The 23,333-nt window shown below is 45.3% G+C and overlaps 1 protein-coding gene across 9 annotated transcripts in view; it reads left to right on the forward strand.

The window, feature by feature from the left end:
• Positions 1 to 1,611: 1,611 nt before the first annotated feature.
• Positions 1,612 to 23,333, forward strand: part of MCF2L2 (MCF.2 cell line derived transforming sequence-like 2) — a 206,138-nt gene continuing 184,416 nt past the window's right edge. For 3 of the 9 annotated variants that reach the window (XM_083441938.1, XM_083441939.1, XM_083441930.1), the window contains exon 1: positions 1,613 to 2,428. In XM_083441938.1, coding sequence (XP_083298064.1) covers positions 2,350 to 2,428 — 79 coding nt within the window. In that variant the 5' untranslated portion in view covers positions 1,613 to 2,349. Of the gene's footprint in view, positions 2,429 to 15,591; positions 15,748 to 16,306; positions 16,452 to 23,333 lie in introns of those variants that run through there. The other 6 variants (XM_083441929.1, XM_083441932.1, XM_083441936.1 and 3 more) reach the window with 5 other exon arrangements.

Raw genomic sequence — 23,333 nt, forward strand, 5'->3', positions numbered from 1 at the left:
GTAACTTGGTTTCTCGCAGCGAGGGAACCACCAGAAGGCCCTCGGCGCTGGACCTCAGCGTCCGGGCAGAACAATGGAGGTTGAGACGCTCCTTCAGGTATACTTGACCGAGGCCGTTTAGGGCTTTAAAGGTCAGCAACACTTCCACTCTCATTCCCTTTCTTCTCTTGGCCTAGGAAAAAACCTGCTGTAGACCTGTGCTAAGGGCTCTTTCCAGAATCCTGCTTTCAGTACTGTTTGCGCCTGCAAATGTTTTGAGGTAGAATCACTGCATGTCCCATAAATTCCTCCTGAAATCCTGTAACTTTGAACATCACAAATGTTCTGATTTATTTATTGTCCTGATTTTGTTGTGCTATAGTGCAAGAGTCCAGAAAGCAACATTGGAGAAGCATTGCAGAGCTGCTACTAAAATGAAAAGATATGTGGACAGTCTTAATACAAATATACAAATTAATGCATTATAATTGCATCGATAATATGTTGCAGAATATACCCACAAAAACGACACTAACACAAAAAACAGGAGAGGCCAGGTTGTTAAAACTAGATATGTTACAGATATCGTGTGAAGCCTGAATTCAATAATCAAGGTATATCATCAGACAATAAACACAGCAGAAGGGGAGGGGGGAATCCCGTGTAAAAATATGTGTGTGTGTTTTCTCCTGCAGGTGAGAGAGACCCACTGTATGCAGCTGTCACGCTGTTACCTCATACAGCATAGTGGAGGTGTTGTGAAGGCTCTCCAGTTGTGGACTACAGCTTCCATCATCCCTGCCCATTGGCTATGCTGGCCAGGGCTGTTGGGAACTGGAGTCCATCAGTATCTTAAGTCCATCAGTATCATATTGGCTGTTGTTGCCTGAACTGGGAATTTCCGGGTTCAAATCTTACTTTTGGTATGAACTCATTAGATAGCTTTAGGCAAGTCACTCTGCCCCAGCCTTCCTACCTGCATTATTGTGTGTGTGTGTGTGTGTGTGTGTGTACACATGTGTGTTGAGTGTGTGATCAACTTGATCTACCTTACAGGACTGCCCTTTTTTGTGTATTTTATGTATTTTCAGGAATAATATCATTAGAGCACTGTTGTAAGGATTACACCAAGATAATATATGCAAAACACTTTAAATGCTCTACAATGTTCTGTGAACCACCCTGAGGTCTTATGATGAAAAACAGTGTATAAATGAATGAATGAATGAATGAATGAATGAATGAATGAATGTTATATACATGCTAGCTATCATCATCAACATTTTCTTTCTACACAGAAGTATTTTCTGTGCAGCAAGTTCATCACATTTGCAGTGGTCCGTAGGCTGTATGCCTTTTTTTCCTGCAAGTTAACTACTGCACATATGAACTGTCCACCACACACAAGGTAAAAAAAAATCCAAGCCTTAGCCAATGTCATTTTGTTGAAAGGAAGTACATTTTCCTGCAAGCCTTCCCTCTTGCAAGAGGCTCATTTGGTCAGTTCTATGCAGTAGTGTGATTTGTGCCTATTTCATGAATCTTAAGAAATGACTGAATTAGACCGATCCTGGTACATGTCTATCTTTGCCAGCAAACATGTGATGAAAATCCTGCTCTCCTCCCTAGGCATCTCTCTCTTTCTCTCCATCCACGCACCCGCGCGCGCGTCCATGATCCCATTCGTGCTTTCCTCATTCTTCCCTGCCTCTTCCTAGCCATCAGCCTTGAGTGCCTAACCCACATCCATCCCTTTAATAGCAAAGGTGGAGCTGGGAGGCGGAGGAAGAGAGACGGGGTGGGGGCGCGCGAGGGAGACGCTTGATGCCTCCGCCTAAGAAAAGGGAAGCGGGGGAAATGCATTCCGGAGCCCTGGGTCCAAAAGATCTCCTCGTGCAAGCCCGCTGCTGCCTCTTCTTCCCAGTCTTGCAACCTTAGGGTCCCCTAGGAACAGCTCTCGTATTCTTATTATCATCACTCCTACTAGGGATTTTGTAATCCAGGAAAGGTGGCGCCGGGCAGCCGGCTGAGTGGCACCAGGGTTCAGTGTGCCAAGAAGGTTTGGGGGGCAGAAGGTTGAGGCCCCCGTCGCCTGTGCGCTTTGGGGAGGACCTGGCGAGGGGCGGGCCAGCGCGCTCAGGATGTGCCCAGCGCCGGCCAATGCCGAAGCCGGTGTAAGACCTACGAAGCCCGGCGGCGGCGGCGGCAGCCGGGAAGGATCCTGCGCGCAGTGGGAGTGGCACAGGCGCCGTGTCTGTGGCTGAGCCGCCTGCCGCTCCTGCTACATCTTGGGGGCGTTGTGTGGGGTGTGGGTAGGCGCTTTCCTCCTCTCTCCCTCTCTTGGATGCTGTGTGGTCCTTTCGGTGGGAGATGCTTTTTTGGCTCAAAGAAGAAGAGATGTCGCATCAGGAGCTGAGCCAGCGGCTGGCTACGGTCATCACCCATGTGGGTAAGGAAAGCATCTCTTTCTCTCTCTCTACCTGCATTTTTCTTCGATCTCCCCATTATTATTATTATTATTTCTGTGGATGTGTTGGGATCTCCTCCCTGCAGGGCTGCGATGGTGCCATGCTGCTCACTCACAAAGGCTAGGAAGCGTTGGTGTGTCAGTGTTACACCTGGGGAGGGTGCGAGTGTGGCGTCCTGGTACATCTGTGCATTGCCCAGAGGGAAGGCGGGGTGGTGCCTCCTCGTGCATCTTCTGTGCCTTGAGCTATCAAATATGGTCGGTGCCTTTTGCCAATTATAGCCAGATACTTTTAAGGCTGGGCTCTGCCTGGCTAATTGTTGCAACTGATGCACTTAAGCGAGCCTGGTGTGATCTGTGTGGTTTTGGTTTGTAACTAAAGGTTCTGGAGGTTACCTTTCGTGCTAAATGTGGCTTCTTCCTACTGAGCTAAATTTGCAGAATGTGTGCAAAGGTTGCACATGCATGAATAATTATTGCAGATGAATTCTAGAAGGCGAAGCCATTTGGGAGCAGGAGGGGGGTGGCTGTTAAATGCAGCACGTCCGCAAGCGTCATCTTGTCAAGCTGAAAAACTGCAACCGGTTGAAACGGTTCTGAAGCGGAGCGCAGGTGCTCCCTCTCTCCCAACCATCTGTGCCGCTTCAGTGGTTCTGGAATAAGGAAGCCGAAGGGTAGCCCCAGCCTTGAATTCTAGATGGATAATTTTCCTGCTCCCTCTTTTCCCCCCTGAATGAGGTTACCGCATGCACATCATCGTCTACAGCTCAGTAATGCCGTCGGCTCATTGGAAAGGGAGCCATGACGCCATGCTTGGCACATTTGACAAGAGAATGCAAAGGAAGAGGTTTTCCACCCACAAGAGCCCATTTCGGATTAGAAGATGCAATGTGTTGTATGGCATGCCCATGTCATATAGAAGAAAACCCAGCTTTTGTATCTAACGCTGGTTACCCATCTGTAGGCAAGAGGCAGGTGTGGTGTGTCAGAGTAGGACCTGAGAGACCAGGGTTCAAGTCCTCACTCGACTGGAGGGTGACCTTGGCCCACCTCTCAGTTTAACCTACCTCACAGGGATGCTCTGAGGATAGTGTGGAAAGGGCCATATACTCCTCCTTGAGCTTCTTGGAGAAAAGATGAGATATAAATGCAATATCAATTTAAATAAAAAAGTTGCTTTCCATGGGATCCTCCTCCTCTTCCTCCTCTTCCTCACCTTGGCTGCAGCTGTCAATTCAGCTGCTTCTCCTTTTGGACCACCTCCCAGAGGGAGAGGCAATGGATGTTGAAAGCTGCTGCTCTTCCTCCATGTTCCTTTCACTGATCATTTACTTGGAGAGGGAATGTGAGCAGGCAGCAATGGTGCCAGGAGACTCCAGGGATGAGCAATGGAGTTGAATCTTTGAATCTTGGTGGGTTCTCAGCAGTGCCAACCCTCTGATGCCAGCCTTGCTCTGAGCAGGGATATTTCTACCCCTTTCATTTATTTGCCTGTTTGTTTGCAAAGTCCTTAATGTTGTTAGGGCTTGTGCAAATGACTAAAAAGAAAAGCAGGCCCTGCCCAGAGATCCACAGTCTAATTAGTCTTTTTACTAGTAGCTGATGGTGATGATTTCTGCTAGAAAGCAAAGGCACTGATTGGTACTAGTTCTGTTTGTACAGGGCACTCGAGAAATAAAGGGCAATCTTATTAAATGAAAAATTGAAGGGTCTATCCACACAAAGCCATTTGTGGAGTGGGTGGGTGTCCAAGCAGTACTTATTTTACATGAGGCTGTTTATCCAAAAATGATGATTATTACTTTTTTATTTATGTATTTCTACATTCAGAGCAGTTTGCAAAAGAAAGTACATTCAAAACATATGTACATTATACCATACCTGTCCTCTGCCTCTCAGCCAAACCTCTCATGGGTTTTTGTTGTGTGTGGATGAATTGTAGCGATAGAGGACCTTGAGTTCCTTGAGGGGAAACGTAGGATAAAATTGCAATTAAAATGAATAAAAATGAATTTCATACAAGATCTAAAATAAACCAAATACTTTTTAAAATGGCAACATTTAATACCCACACACACAATCACTAAGCACAGAACTACTGTATAAAATTGCATGGGATCGGGAGCTCATCCTGGACAGAAATAAAATTAACCTCTAGTAACCAATGCTCTTGGATGGCAATAATGTCAAAGGGCTGGTTGTTGCAGAAATGCAGGGTCCACCAATTTACATCGCCATCCTGTAGCATTCAAAGAGAGGGATACAAATAGGAGTCATCCCGCAGACCTAATCAGTCATTTATTGAACCAGTTGGTTGGAAGCAGTTAAACAAAGGGACGTCTCCACAGATTCTCTCCCTGTCCATTTTATCTTAACTCCAAAACCCATATCTAGCTTCCTTTATAGGGCAAGTCTCAAGAATCTTATTTGGTTTTGAACTCTCTTGGGAAGATCCTTTCATTTTCCTTTGAGGACATAGCAATTTTCTTGTAGAATTATTTTGTACCTGCAGCAGGGGTAGTAGTAGCCCGTCCTGCCATAAGCACTCAAGAAGACCTAATGGGAATGCCATTTGGGAAAGTCAGTGGGGTATACCTCTTCTCTCCTTACTCCAGTACTTGTGTGTGTGTTTGAGACCCACCAGTTTCAGCGGAACTAGACTCCTTCCCAAACAAGATGGAATAGATTATAGAGGACCTTGCAGTGTTTGAAGCACAGATAGTTATCTGCAAATGCATGGCCCACCTGTCTTTCAGATACAGTGGTGTTCATCCTTGAGCCACAAGGGATACACTGGCAGTGGGAGTTCACATACATATAATGTAGTAATCACTAGATAACTGCAGCCTTGAGTGATATTTTTTAGTGGAGGTAGTCACATGTGTGCCTTGAGAGGTGGGGTTATTTGAGAAATGTGAATTTTGATTTATATGCATACGTCATAACTGCATTTACATTACAGGTGCAAAGGGAGGAATAGAAGTTTGAGAATGGGGGTGATGTCAAAGTTTGGGCAGCACTCCAAACTTGTTCAGCCAGGCTGTTGTGGCTTGTGTTAGCCTCCTCCATGAGCAGCAAGAGGTTATTTGTGTGGTGATTCCTTTCCATGTCTTTGCAAACCATGTCAGCACCACTGTTAACCTGGGACCCGTGGCACATTCAGGCACCTCTATTTAATGCACTGCCTGCAGTTAAAGCTTGGCCTAATTATGTTAAATTAGGTTGCTTAGCTCTTAAAAAAAAAAAACTAAGCTAGAATCACCATGGAAGCAATTTTAATAGCTCCCAGTTCCATTTAAAGGGTTGTATGTAGTAAATTTGTCTTTGAACTTTGCCCACTCTGTCCTAGACATGCCTTACGTGTGATCTGTATATGCTGTGGGTTTTATTCTCTTGTTTCCAGATGATTTGCTATGGACAGCTTACATTTCACCACATCTGGATGTCGTTTGGCATGTCTCTTTCATTGGCTTTTAAAAATCAAAAAGTGGGCACAGAAGATGAAAGCAATTCATGGACTGCTGGTTGCATTACAGAATTCCTTTAAACAGGAGCTATCAGCTGGCTAAAGAATGAAAGAAAATCATCTGCAAATGGCTAATTTATTGACTAACTTAATTGGCTTTCAAAAGTGGCTTAACTTTAGGCTAATAAAAGCGAGCTGGGAAGGGCTGGGCGATGGGCTCTGCAGAGTGGTGAATGCTTCCCTCCATGAGGGATTCTTCCCAGACCCGCTGAAAGAGGCGGTCATTAAACCACTTCTTAAAAAAACATCTTTAGACCCAGGCAGTATGGCCAACTACCGCCCAGTCTCAAATCTTCCATTCTTGGGCAAGGTGATTGAGTGGGTGGTTGCTGAACAACTCCAGGCACGCCTGGAGGATGCAGACCATTTGGATCCCTTCCAATCAGGATTCAGGCCTCATCATGGGACTGAAACTGCCTTGGTCGCGCTGGTTGATGATTTCCGGCAGGCTAGGGACAAAGGTGAGAGCTGTTTCCTAGTTCTGCTGGATCTCTCAGCAGCCTTTGATACAATCAACCATAACATCCTTCTGGACCGTCTTGAGGGGCTGGGAGCTGGGGGCACCGTTATACAGTGGTTCCGCTCCTTCCTCCTGGGCCGTGTTCAGAAAGTGGTGGTGGGGAATGAGTGTTCAGACCCCTGGGCCCTCACTTGTGGGGTGCCTCAGGGTTCCGTCCTCTCCCCCATGCTTTTTAACATCTACATGAAGCCGCTGGGAGAGATCATTAGGGGGTTTGGACTGGGTGTCTATCAATATGCAGATGATACCCAGCTCTACCTCTCTTTCAAATCAGAACCAACGAAGGCGGTGAAGGTCCTGTGTGAGCGCCTGGAGGCAGTTGGAGGATGGATGGCGGCTAATGGATTGAGGTTGAATCCTGACAAGACAGAAGTACTGTTCTTGGGGGACAGGGGATGGGCAGGTGTGGAGGACTTCCTGATCCTGAATGGGTTAACTGTGCCCCTGAAGGACCAGGTGCGCAGCCTGGGAGTCATTTTGGACTCACAGCTGTCCATGGAGGTACAGGTCAATTCTGTATCCAGGGCAGCTGTGTACCAGCTCCACCTGGTACGCAGGCTGAGACCCTACCTGCCCGCAGACTGTTTTGCCAGAGTGGTGCATGCTCTAGTTATCTCCCGCTTGGACTACTGCAATGCGCTCTATGTGGGGCTACCTTTGAAGGTGACCCGGAAACTACAACTAATCCAGAATGCGGCAACTAGACTGGTGACTGGGGGCGGCCGCCAAGACCACATAACACCGGTCTTGAAAGACCTACATTGGCTCCCAGTATGCTTCTGAGCACAATTCAACGTCCTGGTGTTGACCTTTAAAGCCCTAAACGGCCTCGGCCCAGTATACCTGAAGGAGCATCTCCACCCCCATCGTTCTGCCTGGACGCTGAGGTCCAGCGCCGAGGGCCTTCTGGCAGTTCCCTCATTGCGAGAAGCAAAGCTACAGGGAACCAGGCAGAGGGCCTTCTCGGTAGTGGCACCCGCCCTGTGGAACGCCCTCCCACCAGATGTCAAAGAGATAAACAACTACCTGACATTCAGAAGACATCTGAAGGCAGCTCTGTTCAGGGAAGTTTTTAATGTGTGACATTTTAATGTATTTTTAATCTTTGTTGGAAGCCGCCCAGAGTGGCTGGGGAAACCCAGCCAGATGGGCGGGGTACAAATAAAAAATTATTATTATTATTATTATTTAGGGAGCCGTTTTCATATTGATTTGTGTGCTGTAGATCCCTGAGGATCCGTGAATCTGCCACAAAACCCATGTGCTTTGCAGAGGATCCTGAAACATGAACTAGGGCACACAGTTCTCCTCCAGAGACCTTGTTTATTGAGCACTTATCCTGATTTGCTTTCACACAGTTTACATGGAGGTTAGACTGGGGGCATGCACTTAAAATGCAGTGAGCTCATTCCCCCCCACCTCATTTCAAGTTACATTTTACATTGCTGTGCACACCATTACCTGATTCGTTTCCCCATGCCTGCAACCCCCCAAACTCCTGTGCAATGAAGCTGTTGTCTGCACACACAAAACTGATGCCTAAAATGTGCAACCCTCAGCATCACTATTATGTTTCCAGATCAGATGAAAGGTAGCTTGAGGGAAAACACATCAGACAGCAGCATCTCTCAAGGAAAGACACAAAATATGTGGATTATAGAATCATAGAGTTTGAAGGGCCCACAAGGGTCATCTAGTCCAACCCCCTGCAATGCAGGAATCTCAACTAAAGCAGGCTGCAATATATTCAAAATACACAAGGAAGGGCAAAAGCTTGCACAGGTTTATGCCCAGTCATCAGGTGTTCCACTCTGCTTTTCAGTCTCTTGACCACAGCAGATCTCTGAGGAATTAAGCCAGGCCAGAGCAGACAGATGTTAAGTTGTGGGTGAACATATCAGCCGACACAGCAATTCTTCAAACAGCTCTTGTTTATTCACAGGCCAGAACAGAACTGAACTGAAGGGTTCAGCCAGCCTGCTTATATAGAGCTCCACTACAACGCAACTGTAACAACTTTCTGTAATTATCCAATCACTGAACGTCACTTTCAATCCCTCATTTGCATATGTGGATCTGAGTGAAAACTATCTACAGTATCCCCCTGCTGGCCCAGGCTGAGAACTTCAGTACATAACACACACTATGACTTTAAAGCACATAGCTTCCTCCCAAAAAAAGAATCGTGGGAACTACAGATTGCCCCTCACAGATAAAGGCGATAACACCCTTAACAAACTACAGTTCCCAGGATTCTCTGGGGGAAGTAGCTAATCAGATGCCGATGGGAAGCCCACAAGCAATATATGAGCGCACAGTTGCTGATGTGAGATGCAGTCTGCCTTTCCCACACAACCTATCCCACATTATTATCTATCAGCCACTAAAGTATTGTTATTATCAGAAGGTCGGCGGTTCGAATCCCCGCGACAGGGTGAGCTCCCGTTGCTCGGTGCCTGCTCCTGCCAACCTAGCAGTTTGAAAGCACGTCAAAGTGCAAGTAGATAAATAGGTACCGCTCTGGCGGGAAGGTAAACAGCATTTCCGTGCGCTGCTCTGGTTCTCCAGAAGCGGCTTAGTCATGCTGGCCACATGACCTGGATGCTTTATGCTGGCTCCCTCAGCCAATAAAGCGAGATGAGCGCCGCAACCCCAGAGTCGGCCACGACTGGACCTAATGGTCAGGGGTCCCTTTATCTTTTTAGACAGTGAAAAGGCTGGGCCCATTTGCACTGCTGAGGCACTGCTTTTCTAATACAAGCTACTGTACAAGCAAAATCGAAATAGTGGTTCCAGACAACAATTAATATAGCCTCAAATTATCCAGCAATCCTCACCACTGACTTTTATACAGTGTTTACTCAGAGGTATATCCAAATAATAATAATAATAATAATAATAATAATAATAATAGAAAGAGAGGAGTGCTGTTTGCAAGTGGACTAAATGGGATAACAACCTATATTCCCAACTCTCTACTGTTGCTTGACTTTTGTGAGTTTAAACTCTGCTACTGTGGTCTCTGTTGCTGGAGAATGAGTTTTGATCCGCATTTTGAATCCAGGCAGCTTTTGTTATCCCCCCCACGTGGGTCATAGGAATACATATTTCCCTGCGACTTTAATTATAAGCTTCTTCCTTAGGCTTGTAAATGCATGGGGTTTGCAACTGCCTGCACTTATCTATAAAATCAACGGTTTTTTTGTGATTTTTAAAAACACACATCAGTTATTGCCCTAGCGTGAACACTTTGCGTGGGGCAGTAGGCATGGAATAGCCCATTCTCGCACGCATCACAACTAAAATCATTGGATAGTGCACACTGGTGTTTTTCAATGTTGTTGTTTTTTAGTCGTTTAGTCATGTCCGACTCTTCGTGACCCCATGGACCAGAGCACGTCAGGCACTCCTGTCTTCCACTGCCTCCCGCAGTTTGGTCAGACTCATGTTTGTAGCTTCAAGAACACTGTCCAACCATCTCGTCCTCTGTCGTCCCCTTCTCCTTGTGCCCTCCATCTTTCCCAACATCAGGGTCTTTTCCAGGGAGTCTTCTCTTCTCATGAGGTGGCCAAAGTATTGGAGCCTCAACTTCATGATCTGTCCTTCCAGTGAGCACTCAGGGCTGATTTCCTTCAGAATAGAGAGGTTTGATCTTCTTGCAGTCCATGGGACTCTCAAGAGTCTCCTCCAGCACCATAATTCAAAAGCATCAATTCTTCGGCGATCAGCCTTCTTGATGGTCCAGCTCTCACTTCCATACATCACTACTGGGAAAACCATGGCTTTAACTATACGGACCTTTGTTGGCAAGGTGATGTCTCTACTTTTTTGTTTGTTTGTTTTTCAATAGACTTCCCCAACTTGATGCCCAATGGGTGTCTTACACTACATCTTCCATCAGCCACAGGCAGTACGGCTATTGGAGAAGACTGGTTTACAGGTTGTGCAAAATGCAATGTGAAAAGGTACACATCTTATGCAAAATTGGAAGGGACCTATTTTGTAAAGTCTCCATATTTATTTTTTCTTTGTCTGGACCAGTCGCCTGTGTTTTAAATAGTATATCCTAGCGATATACTCCAGCCCAAATGACACAGTCAGCCATGAATCATGTTATAGCTGAATCAGCACCAGCTTATTAGAGGTCAGGAAAAAGAGCACCTTTTATGGTGGCTGATGTGATGTGTTTGAAAGGCAATTTCAGTGCAGCGGCAAGCACTATTTTACAAGAGCATATTTCATAAGGTGTGTTGCAGTCCCTGCTTCCCCCTCCCAGCAATTCCATAATTGCTTGAAACCAATTAATCCACAAAACTGTGATGGCCATCAGATCAGAGATGGAGCGGCTTCATTCCTGTCCTGTGTGGTACATACTCAGGATCACTAACCAGTGAAGGCATAAGTGATCTGTGTTAAGTAATCCTGAGTGTGTACTCTTCCTTGAGAATGTTAGAACGTTCATTTAAATAACCAGCATTGTCTAATCTCTCTGCAAACGTGATGAATGTTCAGCAATTCATCTAGAAGCATTCTTGACCTGCTCTGCTCCAAGAAAGCAGTTCTTCTGCTCTCAATTAATCTGTGGAACTCATTGTCACAGGATGTTTTCTTTTCTGAGTAGGAGGGTGGTGTGCTTTGGCTGCTCAGGCTTACGTCTCTGTGACTTTACAACCAATTCCACCCACCTCTGCACTGTAAACTAGAGTTCGAAAAGGGACTGGACTTAGCTATGTTAGTAAAGAAACAGCGATTTGAATGTGCTATAAGCATGCAACACCAGGTGATGATAGAGAGCAGGACATTTTAAAACACGATTTTCCATGGAGATTTCCCCCCTTTTGTTAAAACGATATAATTTCTGATTTATTTACAGCGGCTTTTTTCCTGTGTTTAGATCTGCCCTCTGCCAAACGTGGGAAAGTTCTGAACATTGATATGCAATGTCCTCAAGTCTTTCTCACAGGATAATTCCTGTTTTGTAATGAGACAAAGGTAGTAGGAAAACAAACAATAACTACAATGGCATCATAAAACTCTTAGCTCTGAGAATAGATCAAAAGTAAGGGTGGATCTACATATGGTGGTACCTTGATTTGCATAGCTTTTGGATTACAAACTCTTCAAACCTGGAAGTGCGTGTCGTGGTTTGCAACCCATTTTTATTGGATTACAAACAAATTTTTTTTGGAGGCCCCATTGGCGAAAGTGTGCCTTGGGTTACAACATGTTTTGGTTTACAAACAGACCTCCGGAACGGATTATGGTTGTAAACCAAGGTACCACTGTACACTTTTTGAGATCTACATCTTTTTACCTTTCAGGGCAGCAGGGGATATTTTTTAGCTTAGGGGCCACATTGCCTTCTTAGCAGGCTTCTGGGGGCCACATGCCAGTGCTGGGCCAGCAGGGGGATACTGTAGATAGTTTTCACTCAGGTCCACTTATGCAAATAAGGAATTGAAAGTGACGTTCATTGATTGGATAGTTACAGGAAATTGTTACTGTTGCGTTGTAGTGGAGCTCTATATAAGCAGGCTGGCTGAACCCTTCAGTTCAGTTCTGTTCTGGTGTGTGAATAAACAAGAGCTGTTTGAAGAATCGCTGTATCGTCTGATATGTTCACCCACAACTTAACACTGGGCATGGCCAGAGTCAGAAGTGGCCAGAGCAAGGAATGGAAATTTTACCTTGGTACAGTAGGGTAGTGTCTATGCACTCTTCTCTTTCCTCCATCTAGGAAAACAAGAGTCGTTATCAGAATTCTAAGACACAGTAAGATTATATATATATACATATATATATATATATATACCCACTCAAGAATGGTGTGAACCAAAGCTAGTGAGAGGTGTGGCCTCATAAGAAGGTGTGGCCTGACTGGGAAATATTAAGGCCCAAATTGAGAGGCCTGGAGGTCCTACCCCTGTGGTAGGACAAAAATCAGATGAGTATTTTGAATAGACCAATGGCTACAAAAGGAGAGCATTAGCCTTCCTCCCCTTCCACAACCCTCCACTCAAGCTATGCATACCCCATACTTTCAAAGCACATATCATAGAACAATAGAGTTGGAAGGGACCCAAAACCCCTGCAATCACTGCTAATTATTTCCCTCAAAGAATTCTGGGCACCGCAGTTTACACTGCGCAGAGTTATAACTCCCAGCAATCCTTAACAACAAACGACAGTGGCCATAACTCTTCCTAGGTGGAGGATTTTGCAAGGCGTACAACTCCAAGCAACAGGCAAAATGACAAACCTGGCAGGCAAGCAAGGATCACACTCTAGGCATCTAGAGCATGGAGGAACATCTGTGAACAACTTTACTCCTTCTCAGTACACATATAGCATTGTTAAAAATATCAAGGGTTTTTTCCTCCTTGCCAGCATTCAGGAGAAATTGCTCACTTCATTTATTGGTGTTAATCACCCCCTTTTTATTTATATATCTCTTTGATGAATGGGTGGGAGTGAAGCTATTATTAAGGAAAAGCCAAGGCGGCTCCTTTTTGCATAAATGGGAAGAGCAAAATAACAGCATCGCTTGCAATTAATGCCTGGTGCTGTTTTCTACATTCATTTGCCCTTGGATGGTTACACTTCAGCTTGTGTCCTTGGTTTCTTTCTATTAATGCTGGTCTTTCCAAGACTTTGCAGTGAGAAGAGATGGGCTTGAACAAGAATCTCCATTTGTGGCCATTAAGTGGGGATGGGCAAGTTTGTCAGTAAACGTACCAAAGTTGTTGTTGTTGTTGTTGTTTAGTCGTGTCCGACTCTTCGTGACCCCATGGACCAGAGCATGCCAGGCACTCCTGTCTTCCACTGCCTCCTGCAGTTTGGTCAAACTCATGGTTTGAGAACACTGTCCAACCATCTCGTCCTCTGTCATCCCCTTCTCCTTGTGTCCTCAATCTTTCCCAACATCAGGGTCTTTTCCAGGGAGTCTTCTCTTCTCATGAGGTGGCCAAAGTATTGGAGCCTCAGATTCACGATCTGTCCTTCCAGTGAGCATTCATTTCAGTGGGTTGGCTCCAAGCAGGGCTAGCTCTGGATACAGCATGTTGAATATTTTGCTAAAATATTCACAAAAATAGTTGGAAGACTGATAGCTCGGTAGGGAGGAGTCAGGTTAATGACTTTACAGACGTTAGCCAATAGGTGCCCATCACAGCTGGCTTTTTCAGTGCATGATGCTGAAAACCTTGGATTCTGCACGGATTCTTTTTTCTGGGTTCATCTCAGGGCAGAAAAATGTGTGTGTGTTTGCAGCTTCTTGAGTGATAGCTTTGTTAGCTTGATGAAGCAAAAACAAAAACAAGGTCTACCAAATTTCTTACGTCATAAGCTTTGTTGTTCATGTGTTTGCACAGCAGTGACAGCACTATAAACAACTCTTCAATTCTCTTTCTATGTTATGTTTGTTGCTTGAAAGCTGCAGACTGTGCCTGAAAACTGGCTTTGTTTGCGATCCTTAATAGTCTTGTTTCATACAGCACTGTTGTTCCTTGCTGGGTCCCAGACAGCACAGCAAACAGAGTTCAAGCCAAGTTGCACCCTGTCACGCCTTTCCGCCTTTCCTCGATTAGCAGCTGTGCTTTACATTATCAATGTGAGCCTAAGCATTTTATTAATTGTGCTACATTTGTGCACAGGCGGATGTGCTCAGGTCAGCTTGCATATTGTTTTATGCATCTGTGGTTTCCTCTTTTAGCCCTTAATCGGGGCCCTATACTGTCGGCTCCAAGAGCAGCACTGAATTAAAGCTGGTGTTGAAGAGTAAACAATGATCTCAGTTAAGCCAGTTAAGTCACCCAGGAGCAGTGACTCACCACAGCAATGGATGCTGAGTCACCACCCATCCGATCCATGCTTATTTCTCAGGAGACAAGGGCACTTGTTGCAGAAGTGGGAGCTGGGTACCACTTCCCCCCTTTAACAGGCCCCCACACCTGTGCCTTCAACCGGCAGCCTGCTCTGTAGAAATCAACCTGGTGAACCTTTTCACAGCATGCAGAGGAAATCACAGGAAAATCTTTGCTCACTTGATTTGGGCATTTGCTGTTTTAAAAGCACAGGGGCAGAGTCAGTAACAAAGACCAAAAAAAGAAAGAAAAAGGCAGGGGGAGAGAAAATAAGTGGTAATCCTACAAGAAGTAAGAACAGCTTAAGTGCTTCGTTTGCTTTGTCCTCGTTATGATAATTAGTCGCAGTGCCTCTGTGCCTTCCTAGAGGCAGGAAGACCAGGCAGGAGTGCTGCTGTCGAGGTTTTAATAGGAAGGAGTCAAGGAGATTTCAAGGACGAGGAGGAAAAAAGGTTCCACCAGTGTCTTGTTCTTTTGGACACCTTCATGATTAAATTGCTCTTAACTGGAGGTATGGGTGCTACTAATGATTGCGCTCAAAATACGATGAGCATTTGTTGTGGTTGCTCTAATAATAACTGGAGAGAGATGTGCTACTGCAGAAGAGACATCTGTGGTCTGAACCATACAGTGGTAGAAACTGACCCCCTCTCTAAATTGTGCATGTATTTATTCAATACATGTGAACCTTGGGGGATTCCCCAGAGAGGCTGTTTCAGGGCTTTCCGTCTCTTCAGGGCTCAGATAATACAGCAGGGATGGGGAACATCTGGCCCTCTAGATGTTTTTGGACTCCAACTCCCATCAGCCAGTCGTCAGGAAATCTGGGAGTTGTAGTCCAGCAACATCTATAAGGCCATGGGAGACAATTTGCCCCCATCCCAAACACCTTCCTTCCCTGACCGCTTCATTCCAACCCCATCTAGGGTCCTAGAGCCATGCTTGCAAGAGAAACGGGGATTAATACGTACAAAGAGATTCCTCTGATTCTCAGGTGTGATTTGTCAAACCGAATAGCGCAGGATTCAATCTCCTACCTGACCAAGTCACTTGGCTGTTCCTTGCGTTACTGTGGCATCAGAAGGCTCAAGCCCAGGGCTTTCCAAGTGCTGATCTGGGTTTTTGAAACCTTCTGACAAAGCCTTCCTTGGAACCGAGGGTGAGTTGTGCGGAGCAGGCAGTTGCCAAGGGAAACGGTACGCATCTGGGCTGCTTCTGCTGCTTCTGCTGCCTACTACAACCAGGCTGCATGATTTTCCCATTTGCTGGGGGCGATGATGAGACCTTCACAGCTACCCCTGCGTGCTGCAGCTATTTTGCTGGCAGAGACAGAGGATGCACAAGACCTCTGGCGCTAACGTGGAAGAAGCCGCGGCAACAGCTTCCAGCTTGGGTAAGCTCTCCTTTGCCTTGCTGCATTGGGGGTACTGCAGGCAAAATGGAACGGGGGTCAGGACAGATCTAAGAAGAGGAGAAGCACGGGCACTTGCTGGATTGGCGTTGGAGGTCAGCACTGAGGACCATACCCATTGCCGACCCTTCCAGAGACCCCCTTTGCCATGCTCCTCTTCCTCGCTGTTCTGGCTTGTTTACCTGCCTTCTGCAAGCAGAGGCGAGAACAAGAAAAAAGAGCAGCTGCCTTCTCTCGCCTTGTCTTCTCTCCTTCTGGGCAGGGGGAGACAGCGGCAAGCAGGTAGCCCCAGTCAGGAAAGGGTCCCGCCGATGGCAACTTGCCCAAGGACCCCACAAAATCTGGAGCCAGCTCTGCCTGCATGTTTCCCACAACTGCCCTGTGAAAGTGCAAAGAATTGATAACAGGCACAGAGCAGAATATCCTGGGTGTCTTCAGCTTTGATTGCTTGCTTGTTTCTCACAGTTTATAGCTCTTAAGGATTCAGAGTTAGGCATCTTCTGGAACACCTCTCCCAGTAATAACCTACCTGGACCCTTAGATCATCATCTGGGGGGCTTCTCTGAGGGAGTCTTGGAGGAGGAGGGCAAAGAAGAAGGCCTTTTCAGTTTGTGGCTCCCTGTCTGTAGAACACACTGTCCAGTGAGGGTTGCCTGGTGTGTTTGCCAACATATTTTCGGCACCAGGTAAAATCCTACCCCTTTCCCCTGGTTTGTTGATGGACTGTGGTGATGTTGTTCATTGTTAGCTGTGCATGTTGCTATTGGTTTTGGGGGCAGCATTGTGGATTTTTATGAATTTAATTTATCCTTTGCTTAGGCTCTTTAACATGTTGCAAGTCACTTGGGAGATCTTTTTTGTATAAGAAGCAGCTAACAAGTGATATTAAGAATTAGACTAGGCAGTGGCCATCTCTGCCGCTGTAATAGTATATTAATAGTCTGAAAAAATAGGCCTCATGGTTAGAGAGGAGTAAAGTAGTTGCCCAGGTCTTCAGCTCAACATAGCTTTCTGCTCCTCTCTCCATTATTAGGATCAGTAGGCTCAATTTATGCAAATTAAGAAAAACACGCAAATATTGCCAGCTTGCATGAGCCACGCAAGCTTCACGTTTCAGCATTTCTTGGCACAGGATTTCAGAGCTCAGCTGAGGTTTTAAAGAGGGTGAGGTGAGAAGGATGGAGGGGACATTATTGTTTCTTTTAACCTAAGGGGGAAAGGAAGTTAAGCAGGGCTTAGCAAACAGAAGGCAGGCTCAAAGCCTTTCCTTGGTTTCAGTATCAATAACTAAGAAGCTTTTCCGGCTGAAAATCTGAGAGAGGGGAAGATGGAATCTGAATTAACATCCACTGGGACAGTAATAACTTGAGTGGGGTGGGGGGATGTGGCTATTTCAAATATACCAAATTTTGATTGAGCAGAAGATAGTAAAGGAACTAATTTCCAAAGAAAGATGCTAGAAGGGATGCTAGAGATCGAAATCTGGACATATTTTTTCTCTCTGATCGGCCAGTATTGCCTCCTAGTATTAACTTAAAATTATTTTAAGGTATTGCATTGTTGGTATCCGACAAATTCCAGAGATGTATGGATTTTTTTTATTTAAAAAATATCTTTAATTGTTGTTGTTATAATTATAATAATTTATTATTTATACCCCGCCCATCTGGCGGCTTCCAACAAAACACTAAAATACAACAAATGCAACACTTTCTTTGTTAAAAAAGTAGTACTCCCCCTGGAAAAACATGATTGGGAAACAACTAGATATCCATTTAATCAATCGCATTGCTGACTTAGTGCTACACGTGTGGTTTGTTTCTCCCAAACAAGCCTTGAGCTTGTAAGCTAGGAGCAAACTCTGGTTTCCACTCATCGTTTGTTTGGAGACAGGCAAACCATAGTCTCTGATTCACAGTAACTCTAAGCTACAGTTTGGTAGGCTTCCTCTCTGCTCAGTAAATCATGGAATGATGTGTGTCTTTTAGGGTGAGGGATGGAGAGGGGAACAGAATGGAGGGCATGCCTGACAGGGACCCTGAACACTCCACACTGCAACACTTTGCTGCCGTTCCAAATTACAATATCTATTTCTGTCCTTAGAATCCAGGTCTTTAAGCTTGTTGCTGACAGCTCACTACCTATTTCATAACATTAATGTTGCTTAAAATACACTTAACAACGTGTTGGCTCTGAAGTCAGCCTCTTAATGGGATTACTCTGGCTCTATTTACTGCTGCTCCTGGCCGATCGAAAGCTCCCTCTTATAACAACAGAGGAGGACTGTAAATATTTTCTCCCTGCGCTTTTGAAGTTGAGACCTGCTACACTTCTTAATGCCACTGAAGCTTTGCATGTCTGAAGGGAATCAATACTGGTGTTGCTGCACAGGAGCTGTCAGCAAAGCACCGGAGTTATATATAAGAGCTGTCCTATTGATCTGTTATAAGGTGGAGAGAGAAAAAAGCTAGGAAAAAAATGACTTCGTTCCCTGTCTGTCATTGCAAGCTCACAGCAGACAAACTAATGACAGAGCTTGAGAACAAGCTTGAGAAACTGATCAGGTTTTTACCAATCTTCCATTTCATAATTTACTCTGTGTTCCAGACACTTTCAGCCAAAGTGCTATAAATTGTAAAGGGGATAAATAAGATAAGCTTTTCAAGAAACAAGTTCTACAGAATTATTCCTTGTAGGATAAGCTTTGGTGCTCCTTCAAGCCAGAACTTCTTGCATGAGATCAAGTACATCACCGCTGGCAGCTACGAAATGCAATGTAACTTTTGCAAAAGATAAACTGCTAAATTCAAACCTTAATTATTTGTACTTTGGGATGACAAAATGTAGAGTGACTCCTGTGTCAGTCAGTTTAGTCAATATTGAGATAAGTGAGGTGTTGGCGTGACTTGGTATATTGTGTTCCCAGCTAATAATCTAAAGCTGTTCGAATCCCTGCAATGGGGTGAACTCCCGTTGCTCGGTCCCAGCTCCTGCCAACCAAGCAGTTCGAAAGCATGTCAAGTGCAAGTAGATAAATAGGTACCGTTCTGGCGGGAAGGTAAACAGCGTTTACGTGCGCTGCTCTTGTTCGCCAGAAGCGGCTTAGTCATGCTGGCCACATGACCCAGAAGCTGTACGCCGGCTCCCTCGGCCAGTAAAGTGAGATGAGCGCCACAACTCCAGAGTCAGCCATGACTGGACCTAATGGTCAGGGGTCCCTTTACCTTTACCTTTACCATGGCTTCTCATTTGGGGCCGTAGAAAAGAAAAGCATATTTTATGCCAGATGATGAATTTTTCCCAAGGGTCCTCCACCCCCTTTTTTTACAATGCAACAGTAATGTAAAATTGCAGTTTTGAATGGGACTCTGTTTTACAAGGCTCATTATAGCTGCCTTCCTCTGCATCGTTTTGTATGGTGCTCTGCTTTGCATGAACCCAAATCGCAGTCCTGGGGGTTTGTCAGATGTTGTCAAATCCCATTACGGCTTGCCTACAGATTCTTCACTCTTTAACAGAAAGTTCAGTTGCATCATGAACAGGGCGGCAAAAGAGGCCAGGGCACCTTTTGTAGAAGGTGGAATTTAAGCAGGCATAGTATGCATGGCAAGTCTGGATGAATTTCTGTCATCAGATTTTATGTTGTTAGCTGCCCTGGGCAGGATATAAACGGAACAGATAGACAGATAAATAAGTAATTCAATGGAGCTGAGTCCCAAGTATAATGTGCAATAGGGTTGCAACTTAACAACTTGTGCATATTTACATGGCAGTAAGAACATCTCGTCCAGCGTTCTGTTCTCACAGTGACCAGCCAGATGCCTGTGGGAACCTGCAAGCAGGACTGCAGCATAAGAGCGCTCTTTCCCCTTCCATCAGATGGTATTCAGAAGCATACTGAAAGTGCCACTGAACTTAAAATGTCATCGGATGCAAAGTTCAATAGCACTCCTAGTACAGTGGTACCTTGGGTTAAGAACTTAATTCGTTCTGGAGGTGTGTTCTTAACCTGAAACTGTTCTTAACCTGAGGTACCACTTTAGCTAATGGGGCCTCCCGCTGCTGCTGTGCTGCTGCTGCACGATTTCTGTTCTCATCCTGAAGCAAAGTTCTTAACCCGAGGTGCTATTTCTGGGTTAGCCGAGTTTGTAACCTGAAGCGTCTGTAACCCGAGGTACCACTGTAGTACATAGCTGTCAAGGTTTTCCTTTCCTTAAGGGAAATTCTCTTATTCCGAATAGGATTCCTCGCAAGAAAAGGGAAAATGTTGACAGCTATGCTGTAGTGGCTCTTCAGTCTGATAATTAATGGTGATGACAAAAAAAGAAAAGAAAAGAATAGAAAAATGCCCATCTTGACAGTGACAAAATCTCATTAAGCAAATCAGGCTAATGCTATTTTGGACCCTGACATATGGTGTTAAATCAGAAGACAGTGCAGTAAAAGTCAATGCCAGCAGCTTTTGCTGGATGGATTCAACACAGGCACAACCCTCTTGTCAGCTGAGATGCCCAGGGACAGGGGTAGCAATGCTCAGTGAGCTGGGGGGGGGGGTGTCTGTGGCAGTGAGAAGTCCAGAAGCAGAGGCAGAGGCTGAAGCAGGGGGGTGGGAAGAGGGAGGCCAAGAGGCAGAGATGAATCACGGGGTCTCCCCCTTCTACTGCAACAAGCTCACCTCCCCGCTGGTCTCCCAGAACCAGAAGAGGCTTGAAAAAGGTGGATGAGAGGTTGACTTGATGCAGGCACAGTCTCCAGTTGCTTGGGAAATCCCTGGAGAGGAGGGGACTTTTAGCCTCAGCAACTGACACATGGGGCAAGACCTAGCGGGGATGAGCTGCTTTGCTCATTAGGCCCGACACTCTACCAAGTCTGTGCAGATAGTTAATAAAGAGTTGACTTTTAACTCTTGCTAATAAAGAGTTAACTCCAGTTTACATGGTGTGATTTACTGCCAGCTCACTCCTGACGCTAAATAACCAGGAAAAGGTCTGTCAACATGCCAGGTGTGTGGTCTCAGTGGGCATTCTCTGCGCACCTGGGGGGATCCATGTCTGTAAAAAAAAAAGTGTCGCCATCTGTCTAGGGCGGATGGGAAGCTTTTCCCCACAGGAATGAATGGCAGGGATGGGTCACTAAACTCTCTCCTTTGGCAACCCCAACAAGTCAAGCATCCTCCTATTTGCATAGCCCCACCTCTTCATCTGCATATCCCCCTCCTGTTTTCTGGCTCCGGCACACTGGCCTGCTTTGTATAGGTGCAAAAATGAACCAGGTGTTCTTCCTCATATTATTGGAGGCTTATTGTCGTATGTGGCCAGAACAGAATGCAACGCCAAGACAAACGCTGTAATGTCCTTGGGTGAAGAGCACAAGCTTTATGATGCATCATCAAGCAAGAGCGGGGTGGAGAGAAGATGTTCCAGGTAGAAATGATGCAAGGTCAGAGTCAATGGTCTCCTTTTTTGAGATGCACAGCGGTATTTGCTTAGGTGCATCCTGAACTTAGCTGCAAGCCATAGCGATCAATGGATGATAAGGAGACCATGCTCGGAAGGAGCGGTACTCCAGGTTGCCACTCCCACACAGCCACCCCCTTCCGTCAATATGAAAGGACATGGATTTGATATTTAAAACAAATGAGAGGAAGTAAGTGCAGTCAATAAGCCTATCAAGGCCTTGGCCAATGGCATCGGGGAGATTTCTGCACGTTGAAACGACCTTGAATGAACTTAAGCTGGATAAGTCATCTGCAGGGATTGAAAGCTGGCATGAGTAAAAGCTGACGACTGTCAGGGAAGCATGGTAAGGGGGCGGGTGTCTGATAGCCAGTTTCGCGCTGGCTTGTTCAATGGCTTCTTGGTGTAACAGATGTAGGAAGCATGTGTGTGAAAACCCTCCTTTCTCCACCGTCCGGATAACAGAAGGAGAAATGAAGTCCTACTACAATTTCCTCCGGGAGTGCGCGAAACTGGAGAAAATGGCTTGTGCAGGTATGTTGATGCCTCTTTACAATAGGAACTCAGACAGCTTTGTTGAGATGTAAACACCAGAGAGTTCTGTGAGATTTATTCCGTAGTAAAAGCGCTCTGTTATGCCATCTTTAGAAGGGAGGAGTGCTGTTGTATGATCCAAGTCCCTATTGATTTTGTGGCTGCATTTTATGGCATTTTAAATTATTTTCCTGTCGATTTCGAACTTCTGCTGCCCCTGAAGGCTGGTGGATAATATTTGGAAATATCATGTGTGGTTTGGGGTAAATTTACTCAGAAGTAAGACTCATTGAGTTCATTGGGACTCCCTAGGAATCATGCTTAGGATTAAGAAGATCTTAAGGGGTCTAGGCTTGAATGCCCACATCAAGGATAGACATTCGTAGTACAGCCTAAAGCAAGACAATTCTCTCCAAGCCTCAGTCCTCCATTTGTAAAACTGAACTAAGAGTGGCCTACCTTTCTGAGCTGTGAAGCCTATCATCATATTTGTTGTAAAGCACAGTGCAGAGATAAAAACGTCTCTCTCCCCTCATCTTATTAACATTTTATTATTGCTCTTTGTTATTGTATATACCGCTTAACTGCCATTATGGCTTCTAAGCAGCTGACATGTATGAAGTCATCTGCAAAATAGAGACATGCAATAAAACAACTCCATCATAACATTTTTTAAAAAATGTCCGCAACTGAAATCGCGCAGTAAAACAATCCAATTGAAACAGCGCAACAGTTAACACAGCCATTTAAACAGGAGGTTTGGGTCTGGAGATAAGAGGATCTCCTTCAAGACCTGGTGGAATGCCAGTTTTGACACACAAGCTCCTTTCCATCGTTCTGTCACATGTGATTGTAGCCAAGAAACAGAATTCAGGGTGGGACCCAGCAATTAGAAGCTTGCTTGATTCCCTGTGACTTTGATTGCTGGAATCACCAGGGCTAGGGGGCTTAGTATATTATATTCCAAAATTCACCTCTTTTTGAATAGCCAAGATTCACTCCAAAGGACTGCTTGATAACATTCTGGCGACGAGGGCAAAGCCTGCCCTCTCCTTGACACTAGATGGCTCAGTTTTCACCAAAAGGGATTTTACTACTGAGGCTGAGTTCGGCATTGCTCTGGGAGATAGGTGGGAACAGGTAAAGCACCTTGAAGGCTTAGGTTTGCACACAACACCACCTCGCTGTAACAAGTGGGGTCCAGAAAGCAAGGTCAAGCAGAAGAAATTGGGCCACAATCATAAACATAATCCGGGGTAGCAGCAGTAAAGAGGAGCCCAGCGGTAAGCAGGCAAGACAGAGGAATCATATTGGTCCGGAAGATGACTGGCATACATTGTTCCACCCAAGGCGGATATCGCTTGGCCTCCCAGACAGTGCCCAACACCATTTGCAGGTGCTTAAATCTACTCTCAGCCCTTCCTCTTAAGGAGCACATTCATTGTACTATTTTCAACCCCTGCTAAAAATCTTTTTTAAAAAATAATAATTGATTTTCCAATAAAAAAACATCCAATTAATATATCCAATCATAATACTCCAATTAAAATTAAAAAGACCAAATTATAGTCCAGATTA

Source organism: Podarcis tiliguerta (assembly GCF_965153285.1).
Source record: "Podarcis tiliguerta genome assembly, chromosome: 5".
NCBI classification, from domain to species: Eukaryota; Metazoa; Chordata; class Lepidosauria; order Squamata; family Lacertidae; genus Podarcis; species Podarcis tiliguerta.